This window comes from Ostreococcus tauri, assembly GCF_000214015.3.
Source record: "Ostreococcus tauri WGS project CAID00000000 data, contig chromosome 12, whole genome shotgun sequence".
NCBI classification, from domain to species: domain Eukaryota; kingdom Viridiplantae; phylum Chlorophyta; class Mamiellophyceae; order Mamiellales; family Bathycoccaceae; genus Ostreococcus; species Ostreococcus tauri.
This window is the reverse complement of record NC_014437.2, coordinates 306,305-325,538: the sequence shown is the minus strand read 5'-3', so window position 1 is coordinate 325,538 and position 19,234 is coordinate 306,305. Positions and strand designations below refer to the sequence as shown.

General features: G+C 55.5%; 6 protein-coding genes across 6 annotated transcripts; 4 read left to right on the top strand and 2 right to left on the bottom strand.

Annotated features, from left to right (window-relative positions):
- Positions 1 to 185: 185 nt before the first annotated feature.
- Positions 186 to 11,741, bottom strand: OT_ostta12g01960 (Phosphatidylinositol 3/4-kinase, conserved site; the record flags this gene model as incomplete). Its single annotated transcript, XM_003082291.2, has 1 exon — positions 186 to 11,741. The coding sequence occupies one exon, from the start codon at positions 11,739 to 11,741 to the stop codon at positions 186 to 188; it is 11,556 nt and encodes a 3,851-aa protein (XP_003082339.2).
- A 429-nt stretch (positions 11,742 to 12,170) lies between these two features.
- Positions 12,171 to 12,713, top strand: OT_ostta12g01950 (Erv1/Alr; the record flags this gene model as incomplete). Its single annotated transcript, XM_003082290.2, has 1 exon — positions 12,171 to 12,713. The coding sequence occupies one exon, from the start codon at positions 12,171 to 12,173 to the stop codon at positions 12,711 to 12,713; it is 543 nt and encodes a 180-aa protein (XP_003082338.2).
- An 87-nt stretch (positions 12,714 to 12,800) lies between these two features.
- On the bottom strand, positions 12,801 to 14,321 carry OT_ostta12g01940 (RNA polymerase I associated factor, A49-like; the record flags this gene model as incomplete). Its single annotated transcript, XM_003082289.1, has 1 exon — positions 12,801 to 14,321. The coding sequence occupies one exon, from the start codon at positions 14,319 to 14,321 to the stop codon at positions 12,801 to 12,803; it is 1,521 nt and encodes a 506-aa protein (XP_003082337.1).
- Positions 14,322 to 14,672: 351 nt separating this feature from the next.
- Positions 14,673 to 15,479, top strand: OT_ostta12g01930 (unnamed product; the record flags this gene model as incomplete). The annotated part of the gene is made up of 1 exon (XM_022982884.1): positions 14,673 to 15,479. One exon carries the CDS (start codon positions 14,673 to 14,675, stop codon positions 15,477 to 15,479), a length of 807 nt encoding a protein of 268 aa, XP_022840104.1.
- A 440-nt stretch (positions 15,480 to 15,919) lies between these two features.
- OT_ostta12g01920 (Helix-hairpin-helix DNA-binding motif, class 1) lies at positions 15,920 to 16,285 on the top strand (the record flags this gene model as incomplete). The annotated part of the gene is made up of 1 exon (XM_003082288.2): positions 15,920 to 16,285. The coding sequence occupies one exon, from the start codon at positions 15,920 to 15,922 to the stop codon at positions 16,283 to 16,285; it is 366 nt and encodes a 121-aa protein (XP_003082336.2).
- A 2,513-nt stretch (positions 16,286 to 18,798) lies between these two features.
- Positions 18,799 to 19,234, top strand: OT_ostta12g01910 (Heat shock protein 70 family; the record flags this gene model as incomplete). Its single annotated transcript, XM_022982883.1, has 1 exon — positions 18,799 to 19,234. A coding segment is annotated over one exon (436 nt), but the record flags the coding sequence as incomplete, so codon positions are not given.

Genomic DNA, 19,234 nt, shown 5'->3' with positions numbered 1-19,234 from the left:
CGCCGGTCGGTGGGCTCGGTTTAAGCGTTCTAGGCGACGCGTTCAACGCGCTCGAGGCATCGATACGAACTCGTACGCACGCGCCCGCACCGTGGGTGGTTGTGAGGTGGCGTCTGGTGCCAACTTTCAAAATTGGGAAACGCGCGAAACCAACGACGACGCACACGGAGTCTTCGAGACTACTATTACAACCAGGGTCTCCAGCCGCTCCAGGCGACGGCAAGGAGCTCTGGGTTCGTCGCTAAGTCTATTAACGCTCGAACTTGCTCCTCGACGGTAGCGCACTTGGACGTCGGCTCGGCGTTTGAACCAACGAGCGCTTCGCACATGTTGGTCCAGTAGGAACGATCTTGGTGTCTCGATGCGCATTGTTCGAGGACTAATTTTGCGGGATTATCGAGCTCTAACTTTCCCCACGCGTGCGTGATCCTGCTTTGAATGTGTGAGGATTTGGATGATCTACTGGCGACGAGAGCTTCGCGCTCCCAATCGATGAGCGGCTCACGCAGAAATATGTCCATGACGCCCTTGAGCAGCGTCGAACCGTTCTGTAAAGCCTTGACCGTCCTTGCCATGTCGGTCTCGAGCCACGTACGAGCACTCATTGGTGCGAGCACATCGAGGAGTGCCGGCGTGGCTCTGAACGGTACAAGTTCTGGAATTGGCAGTGCGGAAGTCGCCGTGCCAAATGCATATCCAAAATCTATATGAACCAGCTGCCCTGTTGAAAGATCGAGTAGAATGTTGTCTAAATGCCTGTCTCCAACTCCAGCAACGTATCCACAAATACTTGAAGAGGACAAGGATGCCGCAAACGCTTGACGCATCATCAAGAAGGCCTCTGCATTTCCTGCACACTCAAGCAGAATGTTTCTCAAGGCATTGTTAGAATGCGATGAAGACCTCAAGCGGGATAAAATCGTTTCTGATTCCTTGCACGAAGCTTTATTGATAGCGGCGAGATAATCTTCGTGCGTTGTTGTCATCTCGCCTTGGGCGATGTCGCGCTTTCTCTTTCCGATTCCACGCGCATGCTCCCTGATCCATCGTTGATGCTCCTTGAATGGATCAATATCCATGCCCGTGACTGGCTTACTCAACAGTCTAAGTAGTGGCGATGTATTGCTCAAGAACTCGATCAAACCAGTGCGAGGGGTCAGTGGAGCGACGTGAAAAGTTCGAACCTCCATACGTCTGCCTCTCGACTCTGTGAAGGATGCAAGCATTCCATTCATCGCTCTAAACAGTTGCTGAATGCGCTCATCTTGACGCAGATCTTCACCACCTTTCGCGATGAACGCGTAGTCTTGCCCATCACTCCCTCGCATTATGATCTTTTTTGGTCGCTGTTTCGACGCGAAGATTTGGACGTCCGGCGCGAATCCCATCACCGTGACATGTTTGCTCGCATCCGGTGGCGCAATGATATTATCGTATTGACCGGGAACCTCTAGGACTTGCTCAGAGCTCGAGTGCATCAGTTCAAACCACGAAGAAAAGTCGCTCAAGCGGAGTCGTGCGGAGTTTTCAATGCCATGGAATTCTTTCCGCCACTCATCAAGAACCTGGACTTCAACTTTCTTCAGCGTTTCGCTCACGCTCATCTTCTCCTTCAGCGCAGACTTGACGACACTGTTTAGAATTGGTGATGCGATTTCAACGAAACGCTTGTTGATCGGACCGAGAAGAGGGTCATCAACCACCGCAAGATCTAGCAACATTACTTCGATGAGATCGTTGCAAGAGTACTTGTCGTGCTGACATTCCCGAAGGTATAGTTGCTGGCGCCAAAAACTGAGGCGATTTGCTGGGAAGTGCAAAAGCTCGATCGCACGAGTGAATCCGTCGTGCAAAGACGATGCGAGCGCAAAGCTGATACGCTCACTAATGTCTCTATTTATCGTTTCTTTCATGAGATTGAAGTGTGGCCGGACTGCGGCTGGGTACTTTGAAAGTAGTCTTCGCGTCAGTGGCGAGGTCACGGCGTGGAGCTGAGTATCAGATACCATCGATAAGAGCTGTGGAATCCAATCCAAAAAGAGCCAAGAGGGAACACGCAAGAGTGTTTGACTGTACTCTTGTGCGGTCTGCGGAGACATATGATCTCTGAGTAAGACGAGCAGTCGCGGCAGAAGATGCCTCGCGGGCAACGATTGCTGTGTTCCGTACATTTCCAGCGACTTAAGAGTATGTCTAATGAAAACTTGGGATAGACTTGAATGATTTTCAGCTAGCCAAACTTCGAGCGCTTCCGCGCAGTTTGACGAGATTGACGCCTGTGCATAGTCTCCGTGCAACTTTTTCAGGGCTGCATCGCAAAAGTGAGCGAGTCGTAGTGAAGCGTCCACTGCATGCTCGACGTTCTTGCTAGTCTCAGCAATAGCCGTGAAATTTTCGATAGCAGCGATTCCATACGTGATGGAATCGTCACCTCCAGCGCTTGCCAAATGCTCACACATACGTGCTTCGAGGAGAGAGCAGTTAATATGGTCGTCTCCTTGCCACTTCTCCTCGTGCAACTGATTGCGACACATCTCTAACGCCTTCTCGATGCTGTTGCTTGTGCCTGTGGCGAGCTTGAGATTGAATAGCGCTTCGTAAAGTTTCCAACTTTCCGATGCTTCAGTTCGCTGCACACTTTCGATATACTGCCGTAAAAATTTGCGAGATAAAGCCACCTGACCAACTTGACGAAGACCATCTGAGGCACATAACCACATACCTGTTCGCAACGCCTCTATCGACGTTGTCTCAATTTCAGGAATTACGCCTACGATAGTGCTCATCATACGTGACCGAAATGTTACCACGCGTTCCCAAGCTTCCGAGGGATCATGGACGGCCGATGGCCATCGACTTCGCCAGATACTGTCGAGATCGCTCACGATGGTGTTTGCTCGATCGATGTTTGAGCCCGTCGACGAGAGGCAAAGAATATCGTTTATCTCCTCCATCGCCCTCAGAGTCTCGCTTATTTCGACAGCTGGTTGCAGAGCCTGTAGAATTTTTCGTCGGATCGCGATCGAAGAGGCACAAGTCGCACTCCAAGCTTCGAGGAATCCTTCGAAAACGTGCTCCAAAGCATTACGAGCTTGCTCTCGTCTGTTATTCGTGAGCTCGTGCAGAGATAGTTCCACGCCTACGCTTCTGTGCCACCGAAGAGCGCTTTCGCCGTTCGCAAAGATGTTTGCGAAGAAAGCCGACCAATCAACCAAGGGCTGCCGAATCGCGACACGAAACGCTGTGGAAAAACGGCTTCCACCAGAAGCCTCACCAGCAATTCCACAGTCGGCGACGGCAATATCTGCTTCAAAATTTCCCGAGCGAACATCCGCAAGCATTTCCCCGATCTCGTCCCAATCTCCTAGTCGTTCCGCACATCGAAAGTATTCATGCGTCCAAAATTCACGCTCTCGCGGAGACTGATCATCGTCGACATTATGTAACAGATTTTTGTAGATGTTCGCTGAATTTTGTAGATTTCCAGTCATTTCCTCTCGAATCGCAACCATCGTGTCACTTTGGTTCGGGAACGCATTCACGAAGGAGAGTAAAGCATTATCATCATGACCAATCGATTTGCACAACGTCGCCAAAGCCTCCCAAGTTTCTGAAGACCCGTCTTTCTCCGAAGAGATCAGGATTGACTCCAGCGCAACAACACCCGACGCTAGACTTTCACCGCGTCTCGCAAGTCGGACAATGTCACTTATGGGTATGTCCGTCGCTTTCGGTATGAATTCGCACAGAGAAAGAGCGAAACGGACTACCGAAGCGTCGCCTCCTTCTATTTTTGAAATGAATCCTTTGAGTGCGCGCGCGATTCCTCCCACGTTTTTTTTATCAGTGCGTAAATCACCACCTTTATGATCAGCGTGTAAGTCACCGCCGTGTTGATTCTTCGAAATGAACTCAAACTCTTCCATAGCTACACTCGAAAACTCTCTTAGGAGCGCACAGGCAAGCACTGAGTCGCGTTCTGCGGTGACCAAAAACGGTAATATCAGTTCATTACGCGAGATTTTGACATCTGGCAGCTCTCCGGTTCTGTAAGAACGAGTTAATTTGATATCTTGCTTTAACCCATCGATGTCGAGGAGTACGTCGCCTAACGTCTTCTGCACATCCTGGGCATCTTGGAACTTCGGTATAACGGCGCTGAAACTAGTTTTATGCAGCGTTGAAGAGACATCTTTTGCACGGTATGCCGACTTTGGTAGCCTTTTGACCGGCTTGTAGGAAAGTGTAGCGGCGAAGAGCGGATCTGCATCTAACTGCTGTGAATGCGCCAGCAGAACACTTTGCTTCAATGCGTCAACGCCCTCTTTTTGCAGCTGCGTGGACTCTGATGAGAACAGCGGGTTCATGGTTTGAGATGCACCGCGTCTGCGTAAGGTGTCTACTTTAACCAACGTGAACACACAATCCGATAGATCACTATCAATCAACGACGCTCCTGACGCCAAGTTCATCTGTTGCACGGCAAACATAAGTCTGCAAGCTGCAGCAAGCCACAAGCTCTCCACCTTTTTGTTCGGGATCAAGTTAAGGACGTCTTGAAGGCGCGCGAAAAGGCTGTCGTACTGTAAGCGCGTGTTCCAGAAAGCCAACGCTGAATCACGGCAAGTAGTACTCACTGGATCAGCGAGCGCTTGAAGAAGCGGCCCTCGGAGAGATGCTTCATTTACGAGTTCAGGGAAAGCTTCAGCGACGGCTATGCACATTTTAGTGTGCGCTTCACGAACGTTGACGACGCTTTCTGTATCCACTGCGCTGTCTGCTTCGATGAGAGCGGAATGCCACTGCTTCAAATGTGAGCTCTCGATAGTCGCCACCTTGACGCCACGGGTGAGAGCGGCAAAGAGGACTTCCAGCAGTTGCTCATCTTTCTGCCTCACTAGGTGCGTAACAAACGGAAGCAATCGCTCATACGTCGATCGTACGACTTCTTCATCTTCGGAACGCGTCACAATCATCAAAGCCAGACACTTTTTCTCTCCATAGACCTTGTCAATCACAGAGTGAACAAGCGGGGCGAGACCAGTATCATGCGGAAAATTAGGACAACGTTTCGTGACTCTATCCAGTGTGTCCAGGAAAGGATCCCATGCCTGCGCGTCATAAAGCGATTGGCATCGTTTGCGCAAGTAATCATGCCATCTCCTGGGATGATTGCCATCAATTTCCATTATTTTCCCTAGCAATGCGGACGCTACTGAATTCAACAAACCACCTGTCGATTCAGTCGAGCTCATCAAACATGACATCACGGCCTGAATCAGCGGTGAACGAATTCCGTCGCCGATTTGCTCCCCCCGTGAGTTCGTTATGAAAACAAACTCATCATCGACTTGAATTACTTTTGTTTCCTCATGAATCAAGGTGGCAATCAATTGCATGACGAACAGTTTCTTTTGAGTGACAAACCTTTTTTCTTCCTGTGATTTGGATTTTGGGACGAGCTCAAGAATCTCATTCGCGCGGTGAAAGGCGTTCTGAAAACAGTGTGCGGGTGGTGTACCGATAGAAAGCACTGCATCACGCAAACGAGCGAACATTCGCGTGAGAAGCGCGAGGTTCGCCTTCATGACACCCACGTACTTTGAGTGCCCGCACTTCAGAACGATCTCTATCGCATCCAACAAGCAGGGTTTTGCTTCATCAAACTTCGAGTTCCACAGATCTTTACACTCCAGGGCGACGTCAAGAGTCTCTCTCAGCGGCGTAGACACATTATCGACTCCAGACTCTTTAACGAGCTCGATTGTTGCGGTCAATAACGAAAGCATCACATCTGGATTCGCTGCTAGCAACGACGGAGATGTGCACACGGAGTGCATGCTGATGTCCGAGTCTGAATCGGAAGCAAGTTCGTGGTTAAGCCTGAGCAAGGCTTTAACAACGAAGAGTTTTACCGCTGGTAAGATCGTCGGCGTGTATAGTAGACTTGAGATCGCTTCAAGAAGTTGAATTGATGGGGGTAGCTCTTCCGAATTGCCGCCTGTCAAGCCCTCCTTTGTAACAAGCTCCAGTATTCTGAAAACTCCATCCGACACAGGATGTGCCTCTAGAACGTCTCGAGGTTGACCTTTCGCTGGAATTTCTGTCTCTTTTCCCCATTCGTCGTCAATGACATCGCTTGTGACGCAACTTTCGGTCTTCAACGTTGAGTACATGGCAGCCAGAGTGGACGAAAGCGTGAACGAAACATCCCTGGTTGGAGATTTGAGTGATATGTCTTCCGCTGAGTCAGGTTCCTCGTTTATTGCCTCGGCTTCAAGTTCTATCCGCTTAGTACGATCCACGAGATTGTTCCATGACTTTGTGCTCTCAAATAGCTTTAGGTAAAACTTTACGTGAGTTTGCGTCTTAGCGAGCAAGCACGAAAAAACTAAAAATGCGAGATGATACACACGTAGAGCGATATTTTCCTGGCCACATTGAGCTTTTCCAGCGACGCCTAGGCCACTGAGTTCAAACATGAGCGATTTCGAAACCAGTGCGTTTAATTTCGGGACCTTCGAGCGCGGACCGTCTATGAGTTGCTGCTTATCGCATTTCTGGTACACAGAGAGTAGAACGTTAAGAGAGCGCAATGTACAGAGCAGTCCATTTGCGCCGCCCACGTCTTTCATGATCGTTTCGTGGTTTTCCATGAAAAATTCAACGATCTCTTGGGCATTCGCCGCCTCGAGGAGTGTTGGCAAGATAGTGCTTGCAGCGAGACTTTGTGTCCTGAAATCGGCATACACATCCGCAACGATGAGCCAAATACTCTGTGCCAATGCCCCATTCCAGCTCGTCACGGCACCTTTCACGCACGGCTCAAGCCACTTGTCATAGAATGGTACTAGAGCAGAGATAAGACGAAAGGACCGGCACATTGCGAAAGCCTGCTTGAAAGCGTTGATAGTCGATGGAAATCGCCTCTGGAAGGTGAACGCATCACATCTCTCTTGAACCATCATATTTTTCAGCGAGTCGCCGAGACTCTTTTCTAGCGCGTCCTTTTGTGCGCGCAAAACACGATGATCCTGCAGCACGTCACAAGTGATCGTGATTGCGTCGACGTGTGAGCTGAGAGCAATGCAGTCGTTTCGTACACACCGCATGAGACCTGACACGATTGTGTCGTTTGAAGCGATCGATTCGTCAATTCTAAGGTTCGCATCTAACGTCATCACTTTACGAATAATGGTCAAAAACCGTTGATGACACGTATTCCTCATCTCCGCGGTCGCACTATCATGGTCCTCGTATAGATGACGCAAGTGTGAAATATTCTTTTCGATCGCGTTGCGTATTCCCACGCCATTTAGGCTCATTCGACCTCCACATTGAAGCGTAGACGTAGCGCGATCCACAACGCCCAAAATTATGTCGGTCGCAACTCTACCACCTGCCGATGTCACATCCGCGCTGGTTGTTATCAGCAGATCAGTTGCGTAATCGTCAAATTGGAATTCGCACGTGCGAATGAACGATTCTCGATAGTTACGATAGAGCGCTTCACCCAGTTGTTTGCCAGAATTTGGACCTCGCCTATCCAACAGGAAATCCAAGAGTACGTTTGGGGCGATGTTTAAATGCAAACATAGCTTCACGATGGCCTGTCCGACGACTCTTTGAGGTGGATTTGCATGATGACCCAACCCGCACACGCGCGACAGAGCAACTTCGGCGAGAACTTTTGCGCTCGTATTGCCCTCTCGCATCAGCACACGACGGAGCATGGAGACAGAGGCCAATCCAGTGTAACCATCTACGAGACGTTGTGCCGCGATGCAACCCTGCGTGGAGCTTAAGTCGACCTCACTGAGATTAAACTTTGGGATTGACACCATTTGCTGAAGGTTGGCGACTGCATCCTCATACAAGCGCTTCGCTTTGGATGATCCATTGTCGACAGAAATAGTTTTCAATAGCTGTATAGCTGCGCGAGTGATCGATTTTTTCGAAGCCTCCTGCTCGTTTCCAAGGTTCTGCGGAAAGAATATAGCCGCTGACATCACTTTGCACGCATTAACATAACCATTATCTTGATCCAAGATGAGCGCGAGGAGAGCGTCCTTCTCGGCCCCTCGAAGCGCAGACTTTAAAATGGTATCGAGCAGCGCGAAGATTTCGCGCGTCACGTACAGGTGTTGGTTTTGCACAGCGTTCTTTTCCCTAGATATCTCAACGTTTTGCGCTGTGCGCTCGATGAATAGTCCAGCTGCACGAAAGTGCATCGTTCTAGTGGCAGGGAAAAATTCTCCACCGGCATGCCTCATGCGGATCATCCAATTTGACCATTGAATGACCGCAATGAATTGAATCGTCGCTCGTTCGCTGTATTCTACGGCACTCATCTCTGGAACCAACGCATCGATAGAAGACGAAACTAAGTGCGAACGCGCTTGAAACCACTCAGATGTGTCTGAAACCGAAATCGGTGCGATGACATCAAAAACTTTCTGTGCTTCTCGCCGTGTAAACTCATCCGAACTCATTGTGAGCTCGAGTGTACGCTGCAGGAACAGTTCGACGGACTCCGTAGCCTTTGATCCAGGCGAAGAAAGTAATCGATTAGCGTTAGCCTGGATGATGTGTAAAATCTCTTGAATCAAGACTGCCATAGCAACGTCGGCGCCTCGCATGGATGACCCAGCTGCATGCTCATCAGAACGCGACATGCTTTTCAAAGTCACATCAAGCATCTTCAAAACGTATTCATCTATCAGAAACTGATTCTTCGCGATGTGCTTGAGACATCTTCTAATTGCTGTGACAGCGCCCAACCTGTGTTCTGCACTACTGTGTCCAATTAATCCGAACAGCGCGCGAAGTATGAACCGGTGATTCACGGAACCTTCGAACGTTTTGTCGTCTCGGACGTAACGCAGGCTCCAATCAAGAAGCTCTGCAGTGAGTGAGGCGCACAGATCGCGAACAGCGCCAGCTTTCGATGAGTTTGACAATCCAGTGAGAACTGCGTCAAACAGGCATAGCGTAACGTCCAATTCTCGAGCCTGATTTTTGGCGTACCATCGAACTATCTGGAATGATAGAGAGTTGAACAATTGTCGAGCAACTGGTTCGGTATCGACGGCCAATTCGAATATGATCGGGAAAAGTTTTTCGAAAATTGGACGATATTGAGATTCAGTGCGAGTAAAGTCTCCGGACTCATGAGATGGAGCGTGCGCACTTTTACCAATCAAAAAGACTGAGAATCCGTAAAGGGCCTCGCACGCGTGAACCTTCGTCGGACGATCCTGAGAGAAAAGCGCCAAGTGTGAAGCACGCGGGAGCAAACTATCCAACCATAGATTCGTTGACGATCTGACGAGTCCAATCGGAGTTGGCAGCTTGCAGTTGCGATCCCAAGGTAAGTCAAGCTTGCTCGGCTTCATGTCTTCGAGAAGTCCGTGCCCGGCGCCGCCCATCGCTCCGATAATCTTTGTGATTCGAATGAGTGTCGCTCGTTTTAGTACGACATCTTCTTGCTCCTCGGTTTTTCCGGCCAGCTGTTTCCTCTTCTTCCCGCCTCCCCAAATGACAATCGATCGTTTCTCATCCTCAGTTTCATTACTTGAGAACAGAGAATCGGACTTTGCCGCGCTATCCAAGTACGCGCAAAGGCGTTTGGCTATTTGTGGAAGGTATTGGGAAACCTTTGCCACGTGTTTACCGTCGATCCAGCGCTCGAGAGTGTCGAGTGCAACGCCAGTGATGGGCATACCCGGGTATTGCAATCCAAGTTCGAGAGCTCGCAACAAAGGACTGATAAGGTCAGCCATCGGAAGAATAACCGAAGGGAGTGATAACAAAAGCCGTAGCACAGCGGCTAAGAGCTCTCCCGAGAATCGCCTTGTGTCTTGTAAAACGTCACGTAAGAAGGATTGGAAGAGTGAGAGAACTCGTTCGGATTCCGCCGACTTCAAGTTACTAAAGTACCCGCCTCGATTCGCCGCACTGACTATTGCTCCAATAAGCTTGTAAAATCCAGACAACGAACTATTTTGATTCGCCATGCGCATCAACTCGTCGCTCAAGTGGTCCACCCAAGGTAGCAGCGAATCTGGAGGTGATTCGTCAATGACTCGTTGCGAAAACTCTACTAGTTGTAAAAATGTTTGCATATCTCCAGGATTAGAGGCATTCGCCTCGTCACCAAGGCTCACCGCCACCGCTACGGCATCAACTTCATCATCTTGCTGTAGCGATGTACTCAGTCCCGTGGACGTGACGATGCCTAAATTGAGTGTGATGCAAAAGTTTAGAAGCTCGCTGACAAAGCTTCCGTACACTGCGGCAGTGGCTATCTGTATGTCCCGATCACTCAACTCAGAATAGCGCGACACGGTATCGTCAACGCGACCCAACAAAGTCGTCCAAAGCTCGACGTAGCGAGGCCACATTGGCACTGGTGATGCCCTGTAGAGAGCCTTGTCCACTGGATCTGGGGGCGACACTCTAAGTGTCAATCCCAACAATTTTGCACCTATGCGAGTCAACAAGGTTTGCAATGCGCAACCTTTGGAAGAGAGGGCAACGAACAAATTCCAGAGAGCGTTTTGAATCAACGGTTTACGTCGAGAGTGCTCGAAAGCGTAGTGCTCCCACAACCATTCTACTAAATCACCAACAGTAACGATCAGAGCTTCATCAACCATAATTTCTCGTTTGCGCAACAAATCGCTGTAAGCTGAGAGTAAGCTCACTTGTCTCTCTATGCTCTCGAAACGCCCTTGAAATTCATTGTGTCCTTGTCTAAATGTTGTGTACATTGAGAGCCTCTCCAAGCGTCCCAAGTATGCATTCATATCAGCACCACGCACGCCAAGCTCTAGCGCAGGAACGGCAAACTTGCCCAAAGCGCGAATGCAAGCTGTCCTATCTCGATGCGATGCCGAATCGTCGTCTAAAATGTGAATTATGGATTCCATAATCTTCTCGAGCAGCTTGGTTCGCGCTTCTCGCGAAGGAGACGCGTCGGAATCAAACGCATCACTCATGGCGAGCACAAACTTTTCGTACGCCTCCCCGGCTAACCGAGCGACATCGCTGGTTTTGGACACTCGAAGATTCAGGAGAATCTGGAAAACCTCAGGAGCTACCTTCACGAACTCATGCCTCAACGTTCTGACATGCTCTGAAATCAGTTCCAGCGCCGATCTAGTCATGTCGTGACGCTGTCCTGCCACGCGGTACGCCACTGCGCGCGTGACGATGCGAACGACGCAAGCATTGTTCAACCGATCATTCTCCTGACCGTGCGCCGTCAGCGCCGACGTCAACGCGTCTAGAGCGCTCGCAATGAGAATTATCTCTTTCTTCAAGGTGTCTTCGTCGTCAAGTGCGGCATCCAAGACGCGACACGATGCCTTGAGCAACCACTCTGCCGTCGGCGCCTCGGCGGCGACCTTCTCTCCTAAGACGTCGAGCGTCAAACCCTGCAATTTCATCCCGACGTGCGCGGCACCGATGACGCGCAGTATCAACCCTCTCACTGTCTTACTATTCTTGGTCGTGCGCTCGAAATCTCTTCGTAAAGCGCGTCCGTGCGCCCATAACGTCTCCGCGCCCAAATAGCGCGCGCTCCAACGCGCGAGCGCCAACATCACCCTCAATCCCGCCGCCTTCACCGCGTTCGAGCCCTCCCTGCGCACCGTACCCGAAACCACGTCCCAGGTTGCCCGAATCCGACCCTCACCGATCCCATCTCTCTCGCCTAACCGCCACGCGCACTCATACATCGTCTCCAGCGCTTTCACGCGCGCCTTGGACGGCCCACCGCCCGCTCTCCCCTCCGTCTCCCGCACGTACGCCGTGAGTCCGCGTTCGGCATCGAAAATCGCATGAATCGCTCCCGAAGCTAACAATCCATCGATCGTGCACGACTCGCATCGTTCCTGCCCGCGCGCGTGCGTTCGAAGTCAGTCGAGCGCTCGGGGACTGAAATCAAAATCAAACTCAAAAAGTCATCTCGCGTCGTTTCGCCCTCGCGTGAAGTGCGCACCCTGATCACGCTGATCGTGCCGCTCGTCGACGTCGCCCCGCCATCGCCCGACGCGGCGTCGGCGCGCGCGCGAGCGCACAGCGCGCGCACGTCCGCCATGTAAAGCGTCGACGAGTGAAGTGCCTGGTTTTGACTCCCCCGCAGTCGTCGACGCGTTACAACGGCGATGTCGTCGAACGAGCGACGTCATACCGTTCACACCGGCCCGCTTGCGGGTTTACGCGATGCGTTCGCGCGTTTGAACCGCGGACAACGCGGGGAGACGAGCGGCAAGGTGACAGATTCAAAAACGAGCTCGAAGCGAAACGCGAGTGATAAAGCGGATACCGGGAGGACGTCGCGGGAGGACCTCGGGCGGGCGACGTGGACGTTTTTGCACACGCTCGCGGCGCAGTTTCCGGAAGAGCCGACGCGGAGGCAGGAGCGGGACGCGCGGGAGCTCATTGGGATCATGACGCGGTTGTACCCGTGCGGCGAGTGTGCTCGGCACTTCGAGGAGATCGTGCGGAAGAACCCACCGGATTGCACGAGTGGGTTGGAATTACAGCGGTGGATGTGCGAGGTGCACAACGAGGTGAACACGTCGCTCGGGAAACCGATGTTTGATTGCGCAAAGACAAGCCAGCGATGGTCTCGATTGGACTGCGACGGGGACGGCGAGTTGACAGGCTGCTCACTCGAGGATCGGCGGCGACGGCTGACGAGGTGATGGGGGCGCGCGCGTAGAGAGACGTGATCAGAGGTAGAGATGGATTCGCTAGTCAGTGTTCTGTTGAAAACACGTATATTCTGACGGCTACGTTGATTTTTTCGCTCGCGCCTTCGCTCGCGCTCGAATCTCGGGTAACACCGTCTCCAACGCCCTACCCTTGAGATCAAGATTCCACAACGGGTCTTTCCCTCCACGAACCGATTTACATCCGAGCTGTCTCACGTATGCGGTCATTTGCTTGGAGTCTAGCTTCAAATGGGGGCGCACTTCCTCAAATGTGATGCTCCAGTTGTTCACGCGGAGCGCAATGAGCACCACGTTCAAAATGACGAGATCCTTCCTGTGTTTCGCCATGATGAATTGACGTACGTCGCTTGACATGTCTTCCTCCATGAAGCTGCGAATGAGCGCCCCTTGAAGTAATGGATCGACATTCTCGCTCTTCGTAAACAAGAACGGATGCTCCGGCGGCACAACAGGTTTTTGCCCATCCTCCTGTTCCTTCGCTCTCGCCTCCTTGATGCGGTCGCGACCGAGCATCTTGCACAGTGCATCGGCGTAGAGCACCAGCTGCGCTCGCTTGATGAGCTCGGCCTTGGATCCGCCGACGAGACGAGCAGCAAGAACCTTGGTGAGCGGCTCGTACTTTTCGTCGCTCGCCACATCGCCGCTCTCGACAGCTGCGAGGAGATCCTTCGAGCGAAGCTTGTGAAAGAGCTCGTAACAAGGCATGGATTCGATCGGGTACGCCAAACTCGGTTCCGTAGCCGTGGCTTCGTGCGGTGGAATGTTCCGCGTCTTGCCCGCCTCACTCACGAGCTCTGCCCGCGTCTTCACGTTCGCCGCTCCATCTGCTATGTGCATCTCCATCTGCACCGGTGATGCGATGGCAGATACGTCCAACTTACGCGCCGCGTTCATTCTATTCACTAAACGCTTTCGTTTATCCGATGCGAACGCTTCCAGCTGCTTGGCATTGATCGCTGCCCGCACCGCCGGATCGCTCAAGTCCGCGAGCTCGGCCTTGGAGTGCTTGGTGTAGTTGTGCTGGTGCAACCGCACATCCATATCGATTACCCTCCCCCCCGCGATTGGTATGAGTTCTAAATCGTACGTCCCGCTCTCGCTCGTCTTCCTCAACCGACCGAGCATCGTCGTCATCGTGTCGCTCCCAGATTCGCGCTCGTACGCCCTACCGATACCTGTCAAATCGTGCGTAAAATTCTTCCCGACGTAATCCACCCCCTCCCCTCGTCCTCGAACGATGAGATTATTCTCTCTGAACATGTCCTCGCGCTTCACACCGCGCGCGACGCTCTCACCGACGACGTCCTTATGTCTCGCTCGCATTTCCTCCGCGTCCAGCCCCCGACGCGGTCGCCACACGTGAAAATCCACGTTCTCCTCCAACCTCGCGCCTTGCGTCGCCAAACATCTCAAAACGTACGGTCCATCGTACGCTCCGGCGTCGTCGTCCGAGTCCACCTCGCTCTCGCTCGCGCTCTCGCTCCCGCGCGCCTTTTTCGCTCGCTCCGTGCTCAGGCGCAGACGCACGCGCTCGACGCCGCGCTTTCGCCAGCTCTCCAGCGCGCTCTCGGTCGCCATCTCGCCCGACGACCCGTCCGCGCGTCGCCCGATCGCGCGCGCGCGCCAAGTCGCGGTGTGCGTCGACGGCACCGCGCGCGGCCGCCGCCGGATTCCGTCGCCACCGAACGAGAGACTCCCATCGAGTCATGACTCGTCATACCACCGAACGAGCGACTCCCATCGAGGCATGACTCGTCATACCACCGAACGAGCCATCTTGGGTAAACACAAACCTGGTAGGACGTGATGAAAGTAAATCACCCGAGCGCGCACATTCTTCGTGCAAAACGTTGTCGTGATTCGCTCGCCCAGTCACCACTCGCGTCGGCGGCGACGCGCGACGGCGCGGCGACGCGGCGTCGGGGGACGATGCGAACGCGAGCCGATGGATCCGAGGGAACGACATCGCCCGAGACGACCGAGGGCGGTGCGCGCGCGACGACGGAGAAAGATGCGGCGGCGGCGAGCGATCGCGAGCGATCGACCGCGCGCGTCGTTTCGTTTTCCACGACGACGGAGGGAAAAGGACGGCGTAAACGCCCTCGTCCGTTCTTTCACGAGGACGGGACCTCCGTCAGCGGAAAGGAGTACGCGCTGGCGAGGCGCTGCTTCGAAAACCGCCGCGACAGACTCGTCCGGGAATTCCACGATCTCGCGAATTCGTATCCGACGAGCGATGGGTTTCTGTATTTCGGGCGACCCGATAAGACGGCATCGGCGACGAGATCGCGCGTGAACAAGCTCTACACGAGTGGAGAAATTTGGAAATTACCGATTTCTAACGAAGACGAGGCCCGTACACTCCGCGACGAGTTCACTGACACGGTGGCGAAGTTGTTGGGGAAGACGATGACGACGCTCCACAAGGGCGACGCGCACGCGAGGCCACCGAGGGTCAACGTTCTGGATGAGATGCTCGAAGGTGTCATGGGAATTGCGCGCAACGTTGTCGACCAGATTGTCGACGATCTGGAGCCGCGATTGGCGCATCTGCTCGTAGATTCTACAGCGGCAAAGATGACGCTCACGAGACCAAGCGCCGCGATGAAGCGGAAGATGACGACCAAGATGCCAGGGGGACTCCCATCGGTGTGCACCGATCCACGCGTCGAAAAACCATCCGATGTACACGGTCGTCGCGACGACGTCGGCGACAGCACGATCGATGGGTCGTGACGCCGCGACGCTCGTGTGCGTCACGACGTCGTGACGCGCGTCGTGATTTCATATCGAGCGTACGTAAAGCGTATCACGTGCTGATATCGACACGTTGTACATCACCGATAGGCATCACGTCACCGATACGACGACACGTCGGCACCGACGTCCCGTCGAGACGGGTCGCGCGAGCTCGAAACGGCGCCGCGATTGAAATGTGTGTAAACAAAACACGCGTCCACGAACGGCGCGCACGCGATAGAAACACCCTCTCGCATCGTCGCGCGCGAACAACGTCGTCGGTCGACGCGCGACGCGACGGTCGCGATCGTGAATCACGATTCGTGATTCATCAAATCACAAAGTTTCGAGTCGCGATGGGGCTTTGCGTCAATCTCGCGCGCGCGACCGCGACGTCACGCGTCGTCGGTGTCTCGACACGGCGCCGCGCGAGGGCGATGCGCGCGTCGTTCGCGACGCCCGCGCGCGTGACGGCGACGCCACGGCGCGTGATCGCGCGCGCGCGCATCGACGCGATCGACGTCGACGCGATCGATCGACGCGTCGCCCTCGTGGGCGTGGCGTCGGTGCTCGCGGCGTCGACGCCCGCGCGCGCGCTCGGGGCGGATCTGGAGGACGCGCTGGCGCGGAAGGCGGCGCGGAAGGCGGCGGTGCGGGAGGCGGCGGAGGCGAGCGCGAAGACGGGACGGGGCGAGGCGGCGTTCGCGGACGCCGAGCGAGGCGTGAGCGAGGAGTCGAGGACGCCGAACGCGCACTCGAGACAGGAGGAGGGACTGCGGAAGACGTTGAGTGATAACGCGTGAGGGTGGAGCGGATGAAGCGGAGACGGGCGTGGGATGGCGAGGGCGGAGACGCGCGAGGGGCGGCGGGCGAAGACGCGCGAGGGACGGCGAACGCGCTGCGTTTGCTCGTCGATGAACGGTGCTCGGTGCCGTTCGTGGCGCGGTATCGACGCGAAGTCACGGGTGGGATGGATGAGGTGGAGCTCCGGCGGGCGCTGGCGGCGCACGAGGCGCGGGAGCGGTTGGAGACGCTGCGGAGGCGCGCGCTGCGGGCGCTGGCGAAGAGCGAGACGGGCGACGAGACGCTGGTCGCGCGTGCGCGCGCGGCGACGACCGAGGAGGAGTTAGAGGATGTACTGGCGAGCGTGGAACGACGCGCGCGGTCGAGGGCGGGGCGAGCGAGGGAGGCTGGGTGCGACGCGCTCGCGGAGCGGTTGTTATCGAGCGAAACCGGCGCGGGCGTGGAACGCGCGGTCAGTGAGTTCGTGCGCTCGCGCGAGGGCGCGTGTTCACGCGAGAACGCGCTGAGTATGGCGAAAGACGTGCTGGCGGAGCGCGCGGCGGGCGAACCGAGCGCGAGAGCGGCGGCGAGAAAGTCGGCGACGGAGTACGGAAGGTTAACGTGCGAGCGCACCAAGCTCGGCGCGAATCCGACGGATGATCGCGTTCGGGCGTGCGCGATGGACGTGAAGGATTATTGGAACTTTTCCGTGCCGGTGAGTCGAGTGCGACCGCACCAGATGCTCGCCATCTCTCGCGCCGAGGGGAATAAGGTGCTGCGCGCGAAGGTTGAGTTTGACGCGTCGCGAGCGACGACGGCGGCGATGAACGCCTTGGTGGGATCCCGCAGATTAGGACCAGGATGTTTCGCCGTTGTTAAAGAAGCGATCGAAGACGGCGTCAAGCGTCTGCTCGTGCCGTCCATCGAGCGCGAGGTGAAGAGTGGATTGAGGGCAATGGCGCTGGAGCGCGCGGTGGAGGATTTTGGAACCAATCTGGAGGCCCTTCTCTTGCAACCACCGATGCGTCCGTCGCGTGTGGTGCTCGGCGTAGATCCAGCGTATCGAACGGGGTGTAAACTCGCGGTGGTCGACGCCACGGGTGCTCTTCTGGACACGGGTGTCGTGTATTTGAAGCAGTTTGAGTCAAAAATGCTCAAACGCGGCGAATCCGGCGCGGCGGAACGGCTTCGTGAGATCGTCGATAGATGGAGCGTCACCGCGATCGCGATCGGGAACGGCACAGCCAGCCGTGAAACTCAAGTGCTCGTGTGCGACGCCCTGCGTGAAGCCGATCCGGAACTCACGTGGGAAGTCGTAAACGAGGCGGGCGCGTCGGTGTACAGCGCCTCAGAGCTCGCAGCGAAAGAGTTACCGGGAGTCGACGTCACGCTTCGAGGCGCAGTTTCCATCGCTCGCCGTGCGCAGGATCCGATGGCGGAGCTCGTGAAGATCGACCCGCAATCCATCGGCGTGGGATTGTACCAGCATGACGTAAAGGAGAAAGCGCTCGCGGATGCGCTCGCGTCGACGGTCGAGAGCGCGGTCGCTCGAGTGGGAGCGAACGCGAACACGGCGTCGGAGTCCCTTTTGGCGCGCATACCGGGCCTCGGACCCTCGCTCGCGGCGAAGATCGTTCGGCATCGAACGGATAATGGGCCGTTCGCCGCGCGCGCAGAGCTTCAACGCGTCGGCGGCGTCGGATCGAAGACGTACGAACAAATCGTCGGATTTCTGCGCGTCCCGGACGCGAGCGACGCGCTCGAGCGCACAGCCGTACATCCCGAGAGCTATGACACCGCGAGAAAGCTCTTGCGCGCGCTCGGGAGTGATGTCGTGGATCTCACGCTCGACGATGAGTCTGCGACATCCGTGGAGACACTCGCGAGGTTACATCCCAAACTCACGGCTCTGCTTGGAGACGACCAGGAACTGGCCACGCGCGCGTCGAGCCTGGGATGTCACCCACTGACGCTACGAGACATCGTCGGCGAGCTCGCGACGCCCGGTAAAGACGCAAGAGAGCGTCCCGGCGCTCGCGCGAGCGCGCGAAGTCTTCGAGCGACATCCGCCGCCCGCAGCGCGCGCACCATCGACGACCTCAAACCCGGCGAAGAGATCACCGACGCCGTCGTTCGCAACGTCGTCCCTTTCGGGGTCTTTCTAGATCTCGGCATCGGTCGAGACGCCCTGCTTCACGTCAGCGCCCTCCCGCGCGGCTCGCGAGACGTCGTCGTCGGCGACCTCCTCGACGTCCGCGTCGTCGACGTCGACCGCGCCCGCGCCCGCGTCTCCGTCACCCTCGCGCACGCATAACACACCATTTCAATGTAACCGTCGCACCGCAGCTTCTCTCACCCGCCTTCTGCCCCCCGCGATCGCCGCCGTCGCCGCGCCGTCGTCGTCGCCGACGCGACTCGCCAGACCCTCGGTGATCGAAACATCTCGAATCCCACCCAGTTCCAGATCATCCCCCACCGCGTCCTCAAAACCCGTCGCCGACGCGCGACACCGCGCGCGCGCGCGAGGGACACCATGCGCGTTCTTTCCATCCTCCTCGCCCTCGCCGCCGTCCTCGCGCGCGTCGACGGGGCGGTCGTCGGTGTGGATCTGGGCGGTGAACATCTCAAGGTGGCGCTCGTCGCCCCGGGACGAACCCCGATCGCGATCGCGCTGAACGAGGCGAGCAAACGGAAATCAGCGGTGGCGGTGTCGTTCGGCATGGGTGAGCGAAGCGTGGGAGATCGGGCGTACGACATGCACGCGCGGGCGCCGACGGAGACGGCGACGCGGCACCGGGACGCGCTGGGCGCGCGAGCGGATTCGAAGAGAGTCGAAACGATCGTGGAGGGGAGTAAACTGGCGTACGAGGTGCGCGGTGATGATGCGAGGGATGGGGCGACGCGAGTGAAGCTTGGGTCGGGGACGTACGCGGTGGAGGAGTTGACGGCGATGACGCTGGAGCACGCGC